Source organism: Ascaphus truei, chromosome 2 (assembly GCF_040206685.1).
Source record: "Ascaphus truei isolate aAscTru1 chromosome 2, aAscTru1.hap1, whole genome shotgun sequence".
Classification (NCBI taxonomy): Eukaryota; Metazoa; Chordata; class Amphibia; order Anura; family Ascaphidae; genus Ascaphus; species Ascaphus truei.
The window spans coordinates 375,306,228-375,330,070 of NC_134484.1; the positions used below are offsets into that span (position 1 = coordinate 375,306,228).

Consider the following 23,843-nt stretch of genomic DNA (forward strand, 5'->3'; position numbering starts at 1 on the left):
TACACACACACACACATAAGATAAAATAAATAGTAAAAATATAAATAAAAAAAGATCCAAAAACAGCAGCACTTGCAGCGTCAACCATGTAACACACAACAAATTATAATAAAAAGAATATATAGTGACGTATATTCAATAAATAATGTGTGATCAAAGTCAATATATCCTGCACTCACAAAAATACCATAAGTGTAGAGCAAACTCATCGTCGCAAAATCAGGAAACCCCCCGGTGCTGGATAAGCCGTCCTTCCAAGAACTCCTCAGGGACGCTGCCGATGCAGAACATACTGACTTTGAGTTTTCATTATTTTATCAATATACAATCTGCTTTTCATTTTTGCTCTTTTTTTGTTGGTGTATATACAGTACGTATAGTATATACGTATATATATATACGTATATATATATATATATATATATATATATATATATATATATATATACATATACATATACATATATATTAGATTGACTACTCTAGTCCCTCTTATGTGTAAATAACAAACGGAACACATTCTTGACAAAAATTAAAAAAAAGGTAAAAAATAAAAGCCTTTACTTTACATGGTTAATATTCCAATCTGACTGGTGGTCCAACCAATTTATATTGCAATAATGGAATACTCACACGCCAAACTTACATGGACCTTCATCAAAATGTTATTTTTGACTACGAGACTGCCAAGAACAGTACTCATACAGTATGGTTATTATTAGTACCAGAATACTAGTCATACATTTTTACTTTACACTATATTGTAATACATTTTACATACTTTTACATACTTCCATTCCAAGTTTATAACCTGGCTAAAAATAAACTGGATTCAGTTGAGAACACTGTAAACTACTGTAGGATAATGTAAATACAGTCTGCAGTGGTAGGCACAATATTTACCAGTTGTCGGATACAGTGGTCTTCAATTTTGTTCAGCGCTTGATCAGGTGAGAATTGGCCCTTTTTGTAGGCCAGAAGCTGGGATAAGTCAAACAGTGGCACTCCTTCCGTAAACAGCTCTGCTATTACACACCCTGCAAGACACAGATGTTATTAAGGGGAGCATCACAGACTAAGGCTAAGCCCCTGCTGCAGCGCTCGCTATGACGTACGCTGCAGGGACAAGAGCCGCCCCTCAATGGGGGCGGCTTCGCTTCCCACCTTGCCCACCGTGTTATGCGAACAGATTCCTCTGAAAACAGGAAATCTGTGCTCACAACTTGCGATGGAGCGCTGGCCACGCACCCCAGCGGTTCAGCCAATGAGGGCCAACCTGCCGGGAGACATCATAGCTGCACCCCCCACCACACCCACCCGTCTTTCCCCCTGCAGCTCACCACAGACCGGGAATCTCAGCTGCACGTGACGCCAGCCTGGCAGGCGAGCGTGCAGCGTCGACACCGGGGATTCAGCCTAACCTGCAACAACTGCAACTTCATGGGGTCATTAATGCTAGTCAGAGGAGGTTTAGGAACACGACACTCTGAATGTGCAGTGATAGCATGACATCATATTTGGTGAACTTCAGGATTATATGCGAGTTTGTTTATATCTAAAGTGTCACAAAGTAACATAGCTGCCAATATCAACCATGGAAAAAAAATTAGGTCTCAATTTAAGAGTTTATGGAATAACATGGCCCAGAAATGTGTCTAACAAGAAAGCTTATTCTATCGATCTTTCAGTCAGATAGGTCAGCCATTGATTACAAGCTATATGTTGTTGACCCCTCTGGACAGTATATACTGCGATTGCACTACGGGGTCCATGCTTCTGCATGGGTCGCCCGTCCCTGTGCATCGTTAATCCTTCCGGACCGCAACGAAAACGGTAAGGTATGATACATCTGTATGGAGCGTGTGCAATTGAGATACCGAAGCTGAATGAATTTATATCAAATATGAGTACACACTAAATTTCCGAACTAGCGAAATTTGCTAATGAAATTTATAATGTGACGGGGGGGATCTGTGTATGTAACGTGACGGGGGGGGGGGGGATCTGTGTGGGTAATGTGATGGGGAAAGCAGATACCTGCAGAAAAGATATCCATAGCCCATTTAAGGTCCCCTCTCGTTCGCTGGTTGTTAGTCAGATCCACCAGCGGCGTAGTTGGGTCCTTGATAGACTCAAGCTCCGTAGAAAAAGTGGTGCCATCCACAAACCTCTCTGGAGCGATGTAGCAGGTTCTCCGTCGGGACGTGTCGAAGAAGTAATTAAAGTCTGCTGGGTTGTCCTCAGGGAGATACGTAGGTTTGAAGCTGGCAAAGTCCGTCAGGAGGACCCAGTTCCAGCTGGTGACCATCACATTCTCAGTCTTGATGTCACCGTGGCGCACACCAGATTTGTGCGCTTGATCCACGGCGGTCAGGATCTGGAAAGCGATCCAACGCTTCTCAATGTTGTTGAGGAACGGCCGTGTGCTGATCCGGTCGTAGAGGTTGTCCCTGACGTACTGCCGGAAGAGCAGAGCCGCTTTCTCGTTCAGGGTGAACTTCTGAAAAGGAAGGCAGTTCTGGGAAGAGCACAACCGAATCTTCAACTCTTCAAGCTCCTGCTTGTAGTTGGTGAGTGGTAGCGACGGGTCTTGAATGGCAAAGACCTTAACCACTACCAGGCCCTCCCGGTGCTTGGCCCGCGCGACTTTAAAGAAGCGCGTGCTTCCTAGGCTTTTATCATACTCAAAGTCGTGAATATCTGAAAAATAGCTGTCCACAGACAGGATCTGCGAGGGAGCAATTCCGGCTAGCTGGTTCCCCATGATAGATCTCCTGTCCTTTCCTCTGTACCCAGCGGTTAACAAAAGGGACTCTAAGGAAAAAACAAAAGCAAAGGAAAAATTATACAACGGTATACAATTAGCTCCTATAGTAACACCTAATCCACTTTTGATGTTGTATAATAACAATTACAACAATATATGACCCAAATACAGCAATAAGAGAGCTAATTAGCTCTGACGGTCTAAATGTAATTAATTGTTGATTGGCAGCAGAGTATTGCCCTTGTAACGGTCTATAGTATAGAGCCTCTATACCAACTATAAAATGTCACTCTACCCCAGGATAACGGCATCCCTTGCAGGGTCTCGCACAGTTTCATCCCCTTGTGGTAGGAACTCAAACAGGACCTATGTTTGTTGATGAAAGTTCTTAATAGCTCACCCTAAAACGTAGGCAAAAACATGAATTTGACTAGTTTGATAGGGTCCCTCAATACAGAGTTGTGAGCGGACACCAGTCAACTGATCGTCTCAACCTCCCTATTCAATTGGTGCCAAGTCGCTATTTATGCGTTAGCAACTTCCACCCATGTTATATATAGGGGAATTCATTATTTTCATTACACCCCTCCTATCCCATCTTTTATTTTCTCATGAGTGATACGTCACAATTAAGAAAGTGGTCCCTGTTAAGTCTATGGAAGCTAGTGCTGTGCCACACTCACATGCCCCCCTCCTCACCCGCTTCTCCCCCTCATACGCCCCTCCTCACCCGCTTCTCCCCCTCATACGCCCCACTCACGTCCTTACTTCCCTTCTCATACATATCACCCCTGCTTACCAGCTTCCTCCCCACACAACACCCCCCCCATCCTTACCAGCTTCCTCCCCACACATAACACCCCCTACCAGCTTCCTCCCCACACATAACACCCCCCCGCAAAAAAAGCTTCCTCCCCACACAACACCCCCCCTACCAGCTTCCTCCCCACATATAACACCCCCCCATCTTACCAGCTTCGTCCCCACACAACAGCCCCCCATCTTACCAGCTTCCTCCCCACACACAACACCCCCCCATCTTACCAGCTTCCTCCCCACACACAACACCCCCCATCTTACCAGCTTCCTACACACACACACACAACCCCCCCCCTATCTTACCAGCTTCCTCCCCACACATAACACCCCCTACCAGCTTCCTCCCCACACAACACACCCCCCTACCAGCTTCCTCCCCACACAACACCCCCCCCCATCTTACCAGCTTCCTCCCCACATATAACACCCCCCATCTTACCAGCTTCCTCCCCACATATAACACCCCCCCATCTTACCAGCTTCCTCACCACATATAACACCCCCCCATCTTACCAGCTTCCTCCCCACATATAACACCCCCCATCTTACTAGCTTCCTCCCCACACATAACAACCCCCCATCTTACCAGCTTCCTACACACACACACACACACACACACACCTTACCAGCTTCCTCCCTACACACACACACACACAACACCCCCCCATCTTACCAGCTTCCTCCCCACACACAACACCCCCCCATCTTACCAGCTTCCTCCCCACACACACACACACACACACCTTACCAGCTTCCTCCACACACACACACACACACACACAGCCCCCCCATCTTACCAGCTTCCTCCCCACACACACACACCTTACCAGCTTCCTCCCTACACACACACACACACACAACAACCCCCCCCCCATCTTACCAGCTTCCTCCCCACATAACACCCCCCATCTTACCAGCTTCCTCCCCACATAACACCCCCCATCTTACCAGCTTCCTCCCCACATAACACCCCCCATCTTACCAGCTTCCTCCCCACACAACAACCCCCATCTTACCAGCTTCCTCCCCACACAACACCCCCCATCTTACCAGCTTCCTCCCCACACAACATCCCCCCATCTTACCAGCTTCCTCCCCACATAACACCCCCCATCTTACCAGCTTCCTCCCCACACAACACCCCCACCTTACCAGCTTCCTCCCCACACAACACCCCCATCATACCAGCTTCCTCCCCACACAACACCCCCATCATACCAGCTTCCTCCCCACACAACACCCCCATCATACCAGCTTCCTCCCCACACAACACCCCCCCATCCTTACCAGTTTCCTCCCCACACATAACACCCCCCCCCATCCTTACCAGTTTCCTCCCCACACATAACCCTCCATCCTTACCAGTTTCCTCCCCACACATAACCCCCCCTCCTTACCAGCTTCCTCCCCACACAACAGCCCTCCCCCCCCATCCTTACCAGTTTCCTCCCCACACATAACCCCCCCTCCTTACCAGCTTCCTCCCCACACAACAGCCCTCCCCCCCACACAACAGCCCTCCCCCCCCCATCCTTACCAGCTTCCTCCCCACACAACAGCCCTCCCCCCCCCATCCTTACCAGCTTCCTCCCCACACAACAGCCCTCCCCCCCCCCCCATCCTTACCAGTTTCCTCCCCACACATAACCCCCCCTCCTTACCAGCTTCTATCTGACATGCTCCCTCTGCACTATTATTTATCAGCTGCAGACAGCGGGCTCTGCAGACCCCTCTGCCATGCAGTCACATGACTCATGATGTCACGCTAACATCAGAAGGTCTCGCTTTCGTTCTGCCTTTGCACCGATTAGCTGTTTTGTCTCATGTGATCCTTTTCCTTCGCAGCAGAGGCTTCTGGGGGTTGTAGTCCTGATGCTTCTGAATCTGATCTACAGTACCAAGTACTAGTCAGCTGTCTCTAGCCCTGGACAAGATTGAGCAAATGACAGGGACAGGTTTATTAGGTTCATTTAAAGCAGCTCCCCCTCACCATAAAATAATAAATATTTCCTTTATCTACTGTAAAGTCATTTTAGTGCTGAATTAATAATAATAATTAACATGAGCTTTAGTTGCATTGACAGTGTACACAATAGCAGGGAATCCCTGCCCAGTATAAGTCACATTCTAATGTTTGGTGCCTGAAGCACAGGGAAAGTGATTTGCCCCGTGGCTGACAGTGGGATTAGAACCAGACTCCCCCGCTCCACACTCACTACCATTGTCTTCAGTCAGTGCCTTTGCTCACTGAGCCACTCCTTCAGTCTAGTAAGCAGTGCTACTCTTTGTAAATTATGTAGTAGCAGTTTGCGGATCTCACATGCTGTAAACTTGCCTTAGGCCTGGGACCCGCTGCGCTCGTTGGCGCGGGCGGCAATGGAGCGAGTTCCCCACCAGCAGGGGAATCCTCGCGAGCCGGTCCCGGTCCCCACTGGCTGCACAGCTGACTACACGCTGTGGCGCGTCAGCCGCTAGGAGACACCACAGAATGGTGTTTCCTAGCGTTGACGCGTCACGTGGTGTGGCTGTGAGCCAATGGGGAGGGGAGGCTGCGGGAGGAGGAGAGGCTTCGGGGAGCGGGGAGGAGTGTGGAGTGAAAGCAGCGTGAGTGCCTCTCTGTGTGTGTGTCTGAGTGCGTGCGTGCCTGCCTGTGTGTGTGTATGTGTGTGCCTGTCTGTGTGCGTGCCTGTCTCTGTCTGTGTGTGTGTGTGTATGAGTGCGTGCGTGCCTGTGTGTGTGTGTGTGTGTGTGTGTGTGTGTGTGTGTGTGTGTGTGTGTGTGTGTGTGTGTGTGTGTGTGTGTGTGTGTGTGTGTGTGTGTGTGTGTGTGTGTGTGTGTGTGTGTGTGTGTGTTTTTTTTACTTACCTGCAGCCCGTGGCAGCCCGTGGAGGGAGGGGGGGGAAGAGTAGCGGGTCCCTCCGCTCAAGCCACGCCCCCCCCTCCCTGTCAATCCTCCCACTCCCGCTCCGGCCCCTCACGTCATGGCCGCGCCCCCTCACGTCATGGCCGCGCCCCCCCCGACCCGTTTGGCCACGCCCCCCCCGCTCCGAGAAAAGTATCCTGTAGACCGCAGATCGCGGTACAGCGAGTTGCACGCGCCGCCGGCAAGCAAGCCAGCCGTGCGGACGCGTGCAACGGGACCTTAGCCTTAGGCTGCGTCCATAGGACTGCAGCCGTGCGGAGGCTGAGGGAAAGTGGGTGCTTTCCCTGGCCTTGGTCCGCGCGCCGTACGGGGGCGTGTCGGGGGGCCTGTGACGTCACGGAGCTGGTTCGCCCTTATTGGGCGAACCGTTCACGTGACCGGCCCTGCGCTCCCTTGAGTGCTTGAAACTAAAAATTGATTAAGACCTACGCTTCTGCACGCTTGCGGAAGCGTGCGCGAGCCCCTGCTAAAGCCGCTCTCATTGCGGCTGCAGGGGCTCACTGGTAAGTGAGAGCGTGACACAGCACGGGTCAGCGCCTAAGCGCTGACCATGCCCGAGGCCTTATAAGGGCTGTTCCTATGCGAACGCGCGTGCACGTGCCGCATGCTTTTCATGTCTATAGAGCCGGGAGCTGCAGGTTAGTGTATATGTGGGTATATGTGTGTGTATGTGTGTATATGTGTGTGTATGTGTGAGTATATGTGTGTGCATGGGTTGTGTGAGTGAAAGTAAGTCCTAGATAGATTTTTTAAAGAAAAAAAAGTTTAATAAATATTTTTTTTGTTTGTTTTACAATCCTTGACACCCCCCCACACACACACATCCATACAAACACACATCCACGCATACATGTGTAGCCCTGCTTCCTGCTGAATACAGTATGCTACCAATGCTGTCTAACCTGTTGGCTCGCAGGGCCTAAGCCTCCGTCACGGAGAGCCTGGGGCAATATATCTGTATACCGACAATCTCTTACCAAGTGCAGCGCCTCCACCTGTGATGGCTCCCAGCAGAGCGGGAGTGGTTCCTCACAGGACTATAATGCAATACTACGCACACAGCATATAAAAGAAACAGTGACTTTACTAACGGTAACCATAACCAGGCATGTCATTCATTAAGTGTCCCTCTTCTAGGAGACACAATAGCTAACCTCACCGTGTACCCACACCATGTCCAATTCCCCCACACCACGACCCCACCCTCAAAGTAAGGTATGTGTGTGTGTGACTGCGCGGCCACTTATGTACTGATTTTATAGTTGGTGCACTTATGCGCTCGGACCTGCAAACAGACTTCGCAAAGGATCCGACGACGTAGATCTGGGGTACCTTCCGGGGCGATCCCACTCGGTTGGCTGCTGCTGTGCTTGAAGAGGTCTGATCCCAAACCTCTGTAATGGTGCCGCGACAGTCTCTGGGTCTGGACACTTCTCTCTCTCTCTCTCTCTCTCTAATGTGACAGGTTCCTATACTAGGGCCTGTCCCTGCATCAACTCCAACTGACTGTGACTCAGGGTATAACCAGGCCTGGGGTATGAGGCCTAGTGTAGAGGCTACTTGCCTCTCTACATGCAGAGCTCCTTCTCCTTCCCCTTCCCGGTCTTCTCTGCCTAACGTGCTCCCCTGCGCAACCTCCTAACTCTTCCTACCGCAAATCCTGTCGCCCTATAGGCTCACTGGCGTCACCTGGTCTCGCTGAGGCTCCTGGGACTCGTAGGCCCCTGCGCTATGTCCCCTCTGATTGGCCCATGTTTCGTGGGCTACCACACTCATACTGCACATGCGCGACCTCTCCTCTGTCGCCGTCACCAACGGGGCTCACTGCGCATGCGTCAGTACTCAAAATGACCGCGGAGCCTCCGGTGCACCGGAGCGCTACCTGTACACACCTTCCCCTATTCTCCCATTGCAGCGGAGATAAGGGTGAACCTGGGGGACCTGGCAACACATGTATAGCCTGGCCTTCGGCAGCTATTGCTAATTCTGGACCTTTCCTCTGTCAGTCCTGTTAGAACAGGGAGTGTAAAGGTTAATTCCTTCAGTTGGCCTGTTTTGCATTTTAGCTCTGCGTATGTAGCAATATTCAGGGGCGGGCCTAAGCAACCTATGAGCATGTTAATCCAAAGGGTGGATATGGGTTGGAACATCCCCTGATGTGTATGAGCCAATCGGTATCCAGCTTTGAGTTGTAATGATTCAAAGTTAGAGACACTCCCTGAGGATATTCAAATTGAGGCATGTTTCCTAAATTTAGATTGTCAGTTAGTGAGTGTGAGTAAGTCTTCAGAGAGAGCAGAGAGAGATAGGAAGCCAAGAATAGGTCTCCCCCTCTTGCCCCACCTGGGCAAGGAGGGGGGGAATTTAAGCTGCCATGAGCAGAGAGGCAGAAATTACTCCATGCCTGTGATATCATGCTGTAGGCTGTATGCACACCTATGCTGAATAAAGACCAAGAGAAAAGAAGCTGCTGTGTGTGTCCCTGTTCCTGGTGTCTGGAGAATGGAGTGTCAGTGCGGGTCTCTCCTCTGGAGGCCCCAGGGGATCCCTACTTGCTGGAGGCGCTGTGCACCCTGAGAGAACAAGGTAACCTGTCCCACACCACACCTCCTATCCCTGTCCTGGGTTCTCCCCACAACACCGCGGAGCACTCAGCCCTCCTGTTTACCAGCAGGTCACAGCACCAAGACCACTCAGAGTGACCAGAAGGAGTGTACCCCCCAATCTCATGTCGGGTGGGGTACAATAGAAGGGTTACATTTGGAGGCGCTGCTGAGATGAGGACTGCTCCCCAGGACAGGACAGGTTTTATCAACGGGACAGGTTTTCAAAGACAGTGGCCCATGCAGCAGTTTCAAAGACTTTGTATGCAGCACAGAACAGCAGCCATAGACTTTGCAGTGAGGGAACCCCTTCTTGAAGCTTCCCCAGGGAGGGGGTTACCCTAATTAAGAAGACCTTGCTGTGGACCATTCCTGGTGGCTATGCACCAGGGAGCGTAAGTCTTTACATGCACTTCAAGGGGACAGAGGCATGCTCTATGATTGCATAGGACCCTCTGTGCCTCCAACATCTTACCAAGAAGAAAATAGAGTCCGGTTCCTGAGGCTTCACCAGGGAGCTGGCTGCCTGTTAATGGCACTGCAGCAGGGGCGACTGACCTGAGCCATCCCCAGGGAAGTGTGGTCACCCTACTGTATCCCACCACAGAGAGGAGGGGGACAGGGAACTCTGGGGATTACGCCTATGGCCCCTGTGCACCCCATCTAAGAAGAAAAGGGAGGCAGGTTCCTGAGACTTTACCAGGGAGCTTGCGGTCTCCTAATGGCACTACAGTTGGGGCGGCTGGCCTGAGGCGACACCAGGAAAGCGTGATGACCCTTCTGCACCCCACGACGAAGAGAGAGGTAAGGGGGCAGGGACTACATGGGAAATGTCTGTAGGTCCCTGTGCACCCTGCAGTAAGAGTTACTGCGGTCCCTGTGCGAGGCGTTCCCTGATGCTACCCCAGGGTGCGTGACACTCAAAGATTACAGGGACAGAAATGTATTTGTGGCTCCTGAATGCAAACGGAGACCACATTGTGCTGGACTATGTTATATCTTCATCTGGTGTTTCTTCCTCCTTCAGGGATGCCATGTTTTTTTGTGCTCTCAAAATAGCGGCTCCAGCTCAATGGGGGCCGCATGGACTCTCTTTGTGCTCAAAATGGCGCTTTCCGCCTTACCAGGGAAGCCATGTGCTGTTCTGCAAGGATTTCTGCATTTTGCAAGCTTGTGCTGCTCTTCAGCTTGCAAGAAAATGCGGGAACTTTTCAAACCCCTCCCCCTTTGCTTGCTCTGGATTGGACTATCCTATCTACCAGGGGGAGGAGCTAAGTGTGTTCCACGGAGCAACAGGAAGTGAGGAGCCAGATGCACTTCCACTTCAAACACTGGTGGTTGTGTCTGCCAGGCTGCCTTGCTTGCTATACTATGAGAGAATAGGCTTGTGTGCTGAGAAGCCTGTCAGCAGCACAGAGGCTGATGACATCACTGAGGTCACTACCATTACCTCCCCCGTACCCGAGTATGCTGTGGAGCTGTCAGTTCCAGTAACTGTTGCTGGTGCCTTCCGTCTGACCCACGCTGCCAGTGTGGGTGCTACACCACAGGGGTATCGGCTGATGCCTCCCACGTACCCGATGCGGCTGGGATCTGCCCTGCTACTCATGGCGGTGAGCTGTTTGTCCTGTCTACCGATCCCCGCTGGGATCGCACCCAGAAAGCTGCGGAGCTGTATCTGCGGCGCCAGCAGGAGATGTGCGAGGCCCGTGCTCGCGCACTCTCCTACATGCGAGCTGCTGAACGTCACTACGATGACCTGCTGCTCCAGAGTCGACTGTCGGGAGAAGTGCCGGCCAGCACCACCCCTGATGACTGCATCGACTCCACTGTTGCTATTCCACCACCGGGAGATAAGATGGCCGCCGAGTCGCCCGGCCGGGTGAGCTACAGAGAGATACAGGCCGCTCCGGTGAGTAATACCCTTCCGGTTGATCCTTTCCTCCTGACATGCAGGGAGCAGAAGAAGTCCCGGGAGGCCCTTCAGGCCCAGGCGCTGGCTGAAGCCCGCTGCCATAAGAGCAGAGGGAGGGGCAAATTGAACTTGACCCAGGACTGTGCCATTGCTCCTCCCGGAGAGAGTTCCCTGAACTTGCCCCCTAGAGACTTTGGTGCTGGCCCCTTGTCACCGGAGGCCCCAGTCTCTGAGTCATCTGCCCCTTCTGGCCCGTATTCCCCATCCATCACCAGTCCCAAGGTGCGACCCTTGACCCCCAGGCCCTCTTCACCTGGAAGCCCCGTGGCTCCCTATGGACAATATGATGTTACGTCTGTTATGCCTGATATGCAATTGAAAGGGTCTGTGCATTGGGGGGATTGTGATGATGAGGGGATGAGTTCAATGCAATCTGAAAATGTTTTGTCTCCTGTCAGAGAGGAGGCAGAAGGAACCCCTGTGTGGGAAGGTCCTATATTCTGGGTGCTGCCGGGTACTGCTACTGACCGCAGCTTAGTGAAGTTTAGCAGAGCAGCCCATGTAATTGTTCATAGGTTCAGAAAGATGGGATTTGAGTTCCCATATCTCCCTGAGAAACTGATGAGAACTGTAGAAATTCACCGCTTAGAGTGGGTGAAAGAGGCCATAATTGCCCACCTTGGGACTTATGCAAAGGATCCCGCCTATGTGGATCTGGATAGAGGTCCCCAGTTATTAAAACTATGGATGACTGGGAGAGATATTCACATAGACCGAGTGGAATATATTTCTGAGTATGGGACACGAAAGTGCTATTCAGTAAAGGTACCTGGTGATACTGGTAGAATGGTCAGGAAGCCTGACCCTGCTCATTACTATTAATGCTTTAATAACTGCTGTGTTAGTAGAAATGTTCTGTTCAGTCAGTCACTGTATTGCCAAGTTTCTGTGTATATGCAGTGGTTATGTCAGTGCTGTCCATGCTGGAATGTATAGGGGTTAATGCATTTCAGCTTATTTGAATTTACAGGTGTTGCACAGTATGGTAGAGGTTATACCTGCTGTAAGTCCAAGCCGGGACGGTTGGAGTTTTACCAGAGGGAGTATATAGCCTGGCCTTCGGCAGCTATTGCTAATTCTGGGACTTTCCTCTGTCAGTCCTGTTAGAACAGGCAGTGGAAAGGTTAATTCCTTCAGTTGGCCTGGTTTGCATTTCAGCTCTGAGTATGTAGCAATATTCAGGAGCGGGCCTAAGCAACCTATGAGCATGCTAATCCAAAGGGTGGATATGGTTTGGAATATCCCCTGATGTGTATGAGCCAATCGGTATCCAGCTTTGAGTTGTAATGATTCAAAGTTAGAGACACTCCCTGAGGATATTCAAATTGAGGCATGTTTCCTAAATGTAGATTGCCAGTTAGTGAGTGTGAGTTAGTCTTCAGAGAGAGCAGAGAGAGATAGGAAGCCAATAATAGGTCTCCCCCTCTTGCCCCACCTGGGCAAGGAGGGGGGGAATTTAAGTTGCCATGAGCAGAGAGGCAGAAATTACTCCATGCCTGTGATATCATGCTGTAGGCTGTATGCACACCTATGCTGAATAAAGACCAAGAGAAAAGAAGCTGCTGTGTGTGTCCCTGTTCCTGGTGTCTGGAGAATGGAGTGTCAGTGGGGGTCTCTCCTCCTGGAGGCCCCAGGGGATCCCTACTGGCTGGAGGCGCTGTGCACCCTGAGAGAACAAGGTAACCTGTCCCACACCACACCTCCTGTCCCTGTCCTGGGTTCTCCCCACAACACCGCGGAGCACTCAGCCCTCCTGTTTACCAGCAGGTCACAGCACCAAGACCACTCAGAGTGACCAGAAGGAGTGTACCCCCCAATCTCATGTCGGGTGGAGTACTATAGAAGGGTTACACATGCATACATACATACACATATTTGAGCGCAGGTTGCGGCGCGAAAAGATGAATTTCTTCATCTTTGCTGCTGTCTGTCGGCTCCCCTCTCCCTGCCGTGCGCGCGCGTGGCCCTTCTATAGAAAGGCTGACTAACGTCAGCCCACTAAAAATCCGCACGCGCCCGGCACTATAGAACGTGCCTAAAAATAGAAAAACGGTCGCTGCCATCCACACACATTAAAACATGTAACAGCAGATGCTATTCGAATAATAAAACAGGTGACAACTCGGCATAAACCAAGTGTTGGATAAAATGACAAGCAAGACATTGTGATCACCACAATCTAACAAACTAACTTTTTATCTTATAACTCCATGTTTGGGAACACATATCAATAATTATATACACCCTAAATCGTGGGCCGCAGATTCATGCAGTGAAATGACCGTTCTGCTGTCTTGATCTTTTGTTGATATCTATGTTTACTTAATTTACAAAAATTAAAAATGTCAAAATATTTAGAAAAATTAAAAGGTTTAACATTTTCGAAATCGCTGGTTTATCATTTATTAGCACCTCTACACAAACAGATAAAATAAAACTAATCTGGCTTTGGGATAGATGTATCAACACACAGAAAATGCGTATAGAACTTTGTTTTGACCGATTTCACCATGTCCTGCTTGCATTTGTGTAAAATCTAAGATAGTATCTCCTGCATTTTATGCAAATTGTTAGACAGAAAAGTGTACGCCATCTTAGACATAACACATTTTTTTGACGCAAATACAAAATAAAAAAGTGATGCACAAAGACGCAGAGTTTGCTACATCTCATTACACTTTGAGTGTTTCATTTGCATGTCATTACCCAGAATCCCTGGCTGCAGTGGAAGCACTGTATGCTGAGTCACTAAGGGGAAAGGCAGGTTTATTGACCTATCTGAGTGAGTGAGTGAGTCTGAAAGAAAGAGGTGGAAAGAGGAGTGAGTGAGATATGTGAGTGAGTGAGTGAGTGAGTGAGTGAGTGAGTGAGTGAGTGAAAGGGCTGAGGTGGTGGTGAGGTAGATGTGAGGGAATGAGAAGGTTGGGTAAGTGAGATAGAGAGAAAGGGGTGATGGTGAGTGAGAGAGGGGAGAGTGAGAGAGAAGGGGAGAACAAGATGGAGGGGGGGTAAGAGGGAGAGGGAAAAGTGAGAGGGGGAAGTGTAAGAGGAAGAGTGGGGGGGGGACTTTCAGGGTCGACGACAGAGGGGTTCAGGTGGAGACGCTAGTCCTGAGCCCTCCGTGTGGCTGCCAACAAAGTACAGCTATGTGTTTGTATTGTATTATAGGAACTGTGTAGTAGTTAGAATATGAACCGTTAGTGTGTGCCGGTTAGCATGACATGACAAGAGAAAGACAGACAGGGAAGAGAATAGAGAAGAGAATGCTGACAGGACATTATATAAGGAAAGGGGAAGAGGAAAAAAGAGGATATTAAGTGGTAATAAGTGAAATAAAGGAATATTTATTTATTCATTTACTTAGAAAGTACTTTACAGACTTCCGGTATGGCACCAGACAGAGCAGCCACCCAGTCACTCAGTCATCCACCCAACCAGTCACTCATTCACCCACCCACCCAGTCACTCAGTCAGTCATCCACCCAGTCACTCACTCACCCACCCAGTCACTCACCCACCCGGTCACTCACTGACCCAGTCACTCACTTATCCACCCAGTCACTCACTTACCCACCCAGTCACTCACCCACCAACTCAAACTCACCCACCCACCAACTCACTCACCCACCCAAGTCACCCAGTCACTCTCTCAATCACCCACCCAGTCACCTACCCAGTCACTCACCCACCCACTAGAGACTTTAATCTATATAGATATGGCAATAAAGCTGGCAAACTAATGGAGAATTTAGTCAGGAACTACACATCATCTAAACATATAACGAAAATACAGAAAGTTAATGGGGACATCTCAACTGAACCCAAAGAAATATCATTTGCATTTCAAGAATACTATCAAAAATTATATGGAAAGAGTGAGGAAAATACAGAGGTAATGGAGGATTTTATGGGGAAATTACAATGACCTAAATTAACAAGGGAAGATCAACAAAGATTAAATGAGCCAATTTCTATAGAAGAAATATCAGAGTCGATTAAAAACATAAAAATGGCAAAGCATCAGGGTCCGATGGGTTTGTGGCCGAATTCTATAAAATCTTCAGTGCGGAAATAGGTCTACCACATAAGGAAGCATTCAAAGATATATTAAAAACTGAATACAGCTCAACCCCATTATAACGCGGTTCTTGGGGGCCACCCGATCCGACCGCGCTATAACCGAGGTCGCACTAATTTTTTTTAAATGGCCACCGCGCGCCCGATCGGGGGAGGAGGGAGGAGGCAGGAGTGAGGCGCCGGCAGCCCCAGCACTTCCCCCAGCAGCCCCATACGATCACCCAGCAGCCACAGCACTTCCCCCAGCAGCCCTACACGATTCCCCGGCAGCGTCTGTTCTTTGTTGTATACATTTAGCCACGCCCACTAGCACTCCTTTTGATACTTATATACATATATATACAGTTAGGTCCGGAAATAATTGGACACTGACACAGGATTTGTTATTTCGGCTGTGTACCAAAACAAACTCAAGTTACAGTTAAATAATGAATATGGGCTTAAAGTGCAGTCTATCAGCTTTAATTTGAGGGTATTCACATCCAAATAGGAGGAAGGATTTAGGAATTACATCTCTTTAATATGTAGCCCCCTCTATTTCAAGGGACCAAAAGTAATTGGACAATTGACTCAAAAGCTGTTTCATAGACAGGTGTGGGCTATTCCATCGTTATTTCATCATCAATTATGTTGGTAAAAGGTCTGGAGTTGATTCCAGGTGTGGCATTCGCATTTGGAAGCTGTTGCTGTGAACCCACAACATGCGGTCAAAGGAGCTCTCAATGCAAGTGAAACAGGGCATCCTTAGGCTGCAAAAAAAAAAGGGAAATCCATCAGAGAGATAGCAGGAACATTAGGAGTGGCCAAATCAACAGTTTGGTACATTCTGGTAAAAAAAGAACGCGCTCGTGAGCTCTGCAACACAAAAAGGCCTAGACGTCCACGGAAGACAACAGTGGTGGATGATCGTAGGATTCTTTCCATGGTAAAGAAAAACCCCTTCACAACATCCAGCCAAGTGAAGAACACTCTTCAGGAGGTAGGCATATCATTATCCAAGTCTACAATAAAGAGAAGACTTCACGAGAGCAAATACAGAGGGTTCACCACAAGGTGCAAACCATTCATAAGACTCGAGAATAGAAAGGCCAGATTAGGCTTTGCCAAACAATATCTAAAAAAAAGCCAGCCCAGTTCAGGAACAGCATTCTTTGGACAGATGAAACTAATATCAACCTGTACCAGAATGATGGGAAGAAAAAAGTATGGAGAAGGCTTGGAACGGCTCATGATCTGAAGCATACCACATCATCTGTAAAACAAGGTGGAGGCAGTGTGATGGCATGGGCTTGCATGGCTTACAATGGCGCCAGGTCACTAGTGTTTATTGATGATGTGACAGAAGACAGAAGCAGCCGGATGAATTCTGAAGTGTATAGGGATATATTGTCTGCTCAGATTCAGCCAAATTCAGCAAAGTTGATTGGAGGGTGCTTCACTTTACAGATGGACAATGACCCAAAACATACAGCGAAAGCAACCCAGGAGTTTTTTAAGGCTAAGAAGTGGAATATTCTGCAATGGCCAAGTCAATCACCTGATCACAACCCGATCGAGCATGCATTTCACTTGCTGAAGACAAAACTTAAGGATAAAGACCCACGAACAAACAACAACTGAAGACAGCTGCAGTAAAGGCCTGGCAAAGCATCATAAAGGAGGAAACCCAGCGTTTGGTGATGTCCATGCGTTCCAGACTTCAAGCAGTCATTGCCTGCAAAGGATTCTCGACAAAGTATTAAAAATGAACATTTTAATTATGATTGTGTTAATTTGTCCAATTACATTTAAGCCCCTGAAATAAGGGGACTGTGTATGAAAATGGTTGCAATTCCTAAACGTTTCATACGATATTTTTGTTCAACCCCTTGAATTAAAGCTGAAAGTCTGCACTTCTATTGCATCTCAGTTGTTTCTTTTCAAATCCATTGTGGTGGCGTACGGAGCCAAAATGATGAAAATTGTGTCAGTGTCCAATTATTTCCGGACCCAACTGTATATTATATGGTAATGGTAGGGGTTTCTTAGAGCATGTTGGGTATCTGTGTGTTCATTAACTGTGTGCAGCTGGTCTCAGCTGCTTATGGGAGGGTAGTGGCCCCTCCCCCCAAGATTTAAGCTTGCCCCTCCCCACTTTCCAAGTTGGCAGGTCAGTTTCATTTTGCCAGATTATAACAGATCCAATGTGATCATTCTTCCTGTAATTAAACAGGTTAATAAGAATTTTAACTCAGGGAGTGCTAGGACCTGCCTCAGTCATGCCTTGAAAGTGGCAGCAGGCTTAAGACGCTTTGGCCAAACTGTTAAACTAAATTACCCTTTTTCAAGAGAATATATAGGTATTGCACTGTTTATTTTTGTCACATTGGAAGTAGCTTTGGGCATCTTTGTCTGTTTTTTGTTGTATACATTTAGCCACGCCCACTAAAATCTCCTTTTGACACTTATATACATATATATTATGTGGTAACGGTAGGGGTTTCTCAGAGCTTGAGAGAACTGTCTTTTTTTAAAACGAAGAAGAAACTCACTCCAGTGCGAGAGCTTGATTTGTGAATAAATCCACGCTGAAGGTTCTCCGAAATGTATTGGTTTCTGGTTCCGAAAGGGGATTGGAGCGGCCTCGAGGAGGGATGGCCTCTGGGTCTAGATCGATTGCACAATCATAAGGTCGATGTGCGATAACTCCTCTGCCTGTTTTTTGTCAAATACGTCAGCAACTTCCTGGTGACCAACTGGAAGGCATGATGAGGAAGTCTCAGTAGGTAACCGAACCTCGGATATGGTGCGAGACACCAGAAGACAAGATCCATGACAATGTTGTCCCCAGGCTGTCACTTGATTGGCCGCCTAATCGATCTTGGGGTTGTGGTGCCACAGCCAGGGAAGTCCTAGAACCACTGGAGTTGAGGGAGTGCAAATGACATAGAATTATATTGACTCTTTGTGAAGTGCCCCAACTGTAACCAGCAAAGGATTAGTCTTAAGCGGGATGGTCCCAGTGTAACAGGGGACTTATCCCTGTTCAGGTAATGTGCCTCTAATCCAGCAGTGTGGTGGTTAACTGCTGGTAGTCAATTAACAAAACACCATCTGCCTGATTAGATGGCTTAGAAAGCCTGTCTTTTGAAACAGGAAGTGAGAACTCTTTAGCTGACACCTGAGCAGAACTTGGAGACACACTTGTCTTGAGCTCTGCCAAAAGATAGCAGACCTGCTTTCAAGACACAGGGAAAACTTCTAAACCTGTATGCTGACCAACCCTGGAGACAACGGAGCTAAAGCAGGGACAGTGAAGATTTTCCCTCCAAACCACAAGGAACAGATAAGACTTTCATTCTTAAAAGACTGCTTATATCTGCGTATTGCATGCTATGTGTTTGGGGTTGGGAGAATTGCTTAACTAACGGAGATGTGAATTAATTGCATAGGAGTTCACTAGAAATACTCCCAAGTGGAGTATTATAAAGCCTCCATTGTGTACCTCTGTGAACGTCCGTCTACATTTGGTGTCCGAGGACAAGAGGTTGTAGTTAAAAAGGACCGGAGATTTTTATGTGAAATTTTTTTGTTGTGCTTTTTGCCTACAAACAGTCTAAACAACTTGGAAAAAAAAAAAAACCCTCTCTTGCAGCAGTGGCAGAGTTAAAGTGATACACACCAATGAAACTTACACTGCACTGAAACTTACAAAAACCACAGATGGACTATTTTCCCCAATCCTAAGAGACTGCTGAAGCAGGTAAACCTTTAATTGCCTATCACAAAGTGTAATACGGTCATTGAAATAGGGATTTTGCCTTCTAGCCATAGTCAGGGTTCAAGAAGTGAGTCAGCCCTTAAAAAGGGGTAGGTGTTTGTTGTTTTAAAAAGTTTCGCTGAAGCAGTGAATACAGATGGTGACCCATGAGGGGTACTGATTTTGCAAATAAAGGTTGCCACACCGCATAGGGCTACCAGCTGTGAATGGAGTATATGGACTATTTTCCCCAATCCCAAGAGACTGCTGAAGCAGGTAAACCTTTAATTGCCTATCACAAAGTGTAATACGGTCATTGAAATAGGGATTTTGCCTTCTAGCCATAGTCAGGGTTCAAGAAGTGAGTCAGCCCTTAAAAAGGGGTAGGTGTTTGTTGTTTTAAAAAGTTTCGCTGAAGCAGTGAATACAGATGGTGACCCATGAGGGGTACTGATTTTGCAAATAAAGGTTGCCACACCGCATAGGGCTACCAGCTGTGAATGGAGTATATGCAGAAAAGTGTGAAAATTGATACAAGACTGTGCTGAAGCAGGGGAATTTTTAGCAAACAAATGCTGAGTGTAAAATTGCCCTATAAAGGAAAAGGTTTTTCAAAGCCAATTGCTGAGTGTTGAGTCCACTGCAAAGAATGTTTTCTTTTTCTGCAAGTAAAAAAGTATGCCTATTATCTTGGGAGCAAAACAGACACCCAAAGTGTGAAGTGTGAATGCCATAATACCCAAAGATGAGACTGAAAATTACTGAACTCAGGCAGAAAACCAAATTGTGTTGCTGAAGCGGAGGGATTGGACCTAGCAAGTAAATGGTGTATAGCAAATAGACTTTTTTTAACTAGCAAACTGCACATCTTGTATACCTGATAAAAGAAAATGCATGCACAGTACTATACCCCTGAGGAAGAGAGCAGATCGCTCTTGAAACGCGTAGGGTGGAGGTTCAAGCCCCGCACACATTGGTGTAGTACCCCCGTACATCGGTGAATCAACGTGAGCTGCCAGCTAACCATCTCTTATAGCCGCCGACGAGTTGAACCAGCTGTTGCGGTTTTCCATTATTCAAGCGCCCTGCTTGGCGCCCTGCAGGAGTACCTGCTGACAAGTTGCGTCCACGAGCGGATAGAGACGCCAGCTAGCAGTGAGCAGCAGATAGACTAGCTCACGGTGGTCCGTGGCTGACATTGTGCTGAATCAGCTGCAGCTGAGTTCCATCTGCTCAGACGTGCTTCCTGGAGCTGCAGGAGTCCCTGCTGATGAGCTGCACCCACGAGCCGACAGAGAAGCCAGCTAAGCAGAGAGCAGCACACAGATGAGAGGGGATACTCTCTAAAATATCCACTGCCTGCAAACCTATTCCATCTGGTGAGTAGGCATTGCAATCATCAACATTGGTGCTACGGAGCAGTTGAACCACCTATTCAGATTTTTAATTGCTTAAATCTATGTGTCCATGCAAATTGTGCATTATAGTAAATATTAATTGTTATTAAATGATTTTATTGTCCTAAAAATACCATTTCAGTATTCAGCTGTTATATGTTGTCTTATATGTTGTTTGTTTAATGTTTCAACAGTATTACGCTATGTGTTGTGCTTTCTCTTTGTTTTCAAGCCCACCGTGAGGATCAACAATCTTCACAACCAACAGGCTTGGTTTTCGTATATCCTTTATAGTGGTAAAATTTTATAGGCGCCCACGGAACTATTCCCTGTCCATGCACAGTACTGCTGATATTGAAAAAAAAAATTACCCAAGAAAGAAAAGTCTACAGAGATGCCTGTGAGAGCTACGACCTCTACAAGCAAAATATGCACATCTGTAGGACTACCACAATTGGGGGTTCTAGCAAATACAGTGGCAACAACTGCAATAGCGCCTCCTGAGGTCAGGAAGAAAATTACACCTGATAGCCTAAAAATGGAGGACAAGATGCAGCGTTCCTGTAATGAACCCTACCCCATGGAAGAGTGACCCTTCCAGTCCAATAAAGAGGAAGACATCTCTTACGAGGAACCCGAATCGAGTCACACCCACAAAACACCCCAAGAATGGTGGGGGTGCCTGAACTCGGCACGAACAGAAAAGACCGCTCCCTTTGATGACCAATATGATCAGCAGGAGAAAGAGCGGGAGCAGTGGATCACCGAATATTTCTGTCAGCTAAAGCAACTGCAAGAAAAGCCTGGCGTATATAATGAAGCTGCTAAAATTTCAAATGAAGATTGAGACCCCAATATCCCTGAAGGGACGGTGTCATCCAAATCAAAAAGGCAGAAAAAGAAAAGCAGTTCTTCACTTACCGTGGAAGGAACAGACATGTCCGCATATCCTGTGAAGGAAAAGGGGGACCGAGTTGCCCTGAAGCCTAGAGAAAATGGAGAATTCGTCCCACGGTTAACCAAATATCCAGAGGGCCCAAGGCAGAAGTCGTGTACCCCAAAGAAGTGTCTGTCCGGTGCCAACAGTGAGGAACCCTCAACCAGTCATCCCAGGGAAGCGGAGCCGGAACCAGTGAGTGACGATCCCTTGACCAGCCCTGAAGACGCACTGAAAATTGCCAGGCATGACTGTGATCTGCTCTGTGAAGAATTAGGAAGAGAGAGAAAAAATAATGCTGAGCTACAGAAAAATAACGTGAGGCTACAAAAAGATGTGCTCACAATTTACTCTTTAACCAGGACAGAATTGGACGATCTCAAGACTGAGCTAGATACTGCAAAGGCAACTATGTCCGCCATGGATGAAAAGCAGAGCCAATCTGATAAAATGGTGGCTACGCTAAAGCTGAAGTATGAGGAGGCACTGAAGCAGATGACAGTCTTCCAGCAAGAGGTTCACACTCTTCGTATAGAGCTGAATGCCTCACAACAGGAGGTCAACAGTGTCCGGATAGAAGTGGACGTATCTCAGAAAGAGGTTCAGACACTCCGCAGAGCACTTGATGCCTCACATCATGAGACCAACAGCTGCCGCACAGACCTGGAAGTTTCCAGAAAGGAACTACACAGTCTCACTGAGGAGCTGGACATTGCTAAAGAAACTATTGGTAATCTTGATACAGATCTCAAAGTCTCTCAGAAGGAGCTTCAGACCCTCAACCTAGAGAAGGAAGTCTCACGCCAGGAGAGTGTCATTCTCAAAGCAGATGCGCGTAAATGGAAGGAGGACTGCAAAGAAGCCCTGAAGAATACAGAGACTGAAAAAAGAGAAAATTCAAGATTAAAAACAGAAAACTTAAAACTGAAAGAAGAAAAATTTCAGTTGACAGAAGAAGTCAAGGAAAAGTTTGAAGCAGAGCACCGACTGCAGAACCAACTGCAAGGTCTGCGTACACACCTCCAGTATGTTGAGGACAAGCAGCAAACGCTGCAGGAAGAAAAGCTGCAGGCTGCTAAAGAAATTCAAGTGCTGCAGGAACGTCTGATGACCCAGTATGTCCCCGCAAAGCAGCATGAGAAACTGAAGGCTACCCTGAGCATCACCAAAGCAACGCTAAAAGCCAAGTTTAGAACCCAGGTGACGCGGCACAAAAGGGAGCACAAGAAGGTCCAGAAACTGAAACAAGTAACTGTGGCTCAAGCAAAGAAGTTCATAGTGCGCCACAAGGCAACAAAAATTACAGAGCTCCAGAATATGAAGGAGACTCTGATACAGACTCAGAGAAAGCACCAGTATCCCACAGTAATTAATGCCCGTGAGGACAAGGGTACAGTGAGAGTTGGGGACTCCATGCAACTTCAAAACAAAATTACGAAGTTTGAGCCACCTAAGAAAGCACTAGCCAAACCTACAGCTGCCCAACAGGCAACAAACAGAGGTAGGAGTGCAGAATCAAAACCAGAAGAGTCCTTAGCTGAGGAAGCTGAAAAAATAGGATGTTCTCTGGAAAAGGAGGTGGAGGTGCAACTCGGTCCCAAAGAAGCTGAACTGGCGACTCCGTGGTGTGGAGAAACTTCAGAAAGACCGCTTAAAGAGCAGAAAACTCTAAGGGCTAGTCCTAACGGCCCTACAACTGTTGCCAAACACTTTGTCTACAAAAAGAGGAGTGCCCGACGCAACAGAAATCTCATGACCGCGCACGAGATAAAAAGACTTTACGTGGAAAAAGTCCTCCTTGAGCGACTGAGGAGTGCTGATCTCAAGCACCTTCGGGAGGAGACAAAAATTAACTGGAGAAAGGGCTCCAATCCCAGCGGGACAGAGGGTTCTCTTCCTCCATCCACTCTCATTCAAGTCACAGAAAGATCTCGAATGAGAGTGGAAGGATGGGCTTTGGCCGTGGTAAGCTCGAGCTTCCCACAAACAGGGGAGGTATGTAACAAGGGACTTATCCCTGTTCAGGTAATGTGCCTCTAATCCAGCAGTGTGGTGGTTAACTGCTGGTAGTCAATTAACAAAACACCACCTGCCTGATTAGATGGCTTAGAAAGCCTGTCTTTTGAAACAGGAAGTGAGAACTCTTTAGCTGACACCTGAGCTGAACTTGGAGACACACTTGTCTTGAGCTCTGCCAAAAGATAGCAGACCTGCTTTTAAGACACAGGGAAAACTTCTAAACCTGTATGCTGACCAACCCTGGAGACAAGGGAGCTGAACCAGGGACAGTGAAGATTTTCCCTCCAAACCACAAGGAACAGATAAGACTTTCATTCTTAAAAGACTGCTTATATCTGCGTATTGCATGCTGTGTGTTTGGGGTTGGGAGAATTGCTTAACTAACGGAGATGTGAATTAATTGCATAGGAGTTCACTAGAAATACTCCCAAGTGGATAGAAGCTTTGTTCCCCCCCCCCCCTGTGTTTGGATACTTTCCTGATAAAAAGGAAAAGGCACAATAAAGCCTATTATAATTTCACCTTATAAAGCCTCCCATTGTGTACCTCTGTGAACATCCGTCTACACCCAGGTATCGGAAATCTTC

At 47.8% G+C, this 23,843-nt stretch overlaps 1 protein-coding gene across 1 annotated transcript in view; it reads right to left on the reverse strand.

Annotated features, from left to right (window-relative positions):
- The window catches only part of PIK3R4 (phosphoinositide-3-kinase regulatory subunit 4), a 28,163-nt gene extending 22,769 nt beyond the window's left edge, over window positions 1-5,394 (reverse strand). Inside the window, exons 1-3 of the mRNA XM_075587083.1 lie at window positions 5,248-5,394; window positions 2,038-2,814; window positions 904-1,037 (exon numbers count right to left, since the gene is read on the reverse strand). Coding sequence (XP_075443198.1) covers window positions 904-1,037; window positions 2,038-2,764 — 861 coding nt within the window. The 5' untranslated portion in view covers window positions 2,765-2,814; window positions 5,248-5,394. The remainder of the gene's footprint in view (window positions 1-903; window positions 1,038-2,037; window positions 2,815-5,247) is intronic.
- Window positions 5,395-23,843: the final 18,449 nt, after the last annotated feature.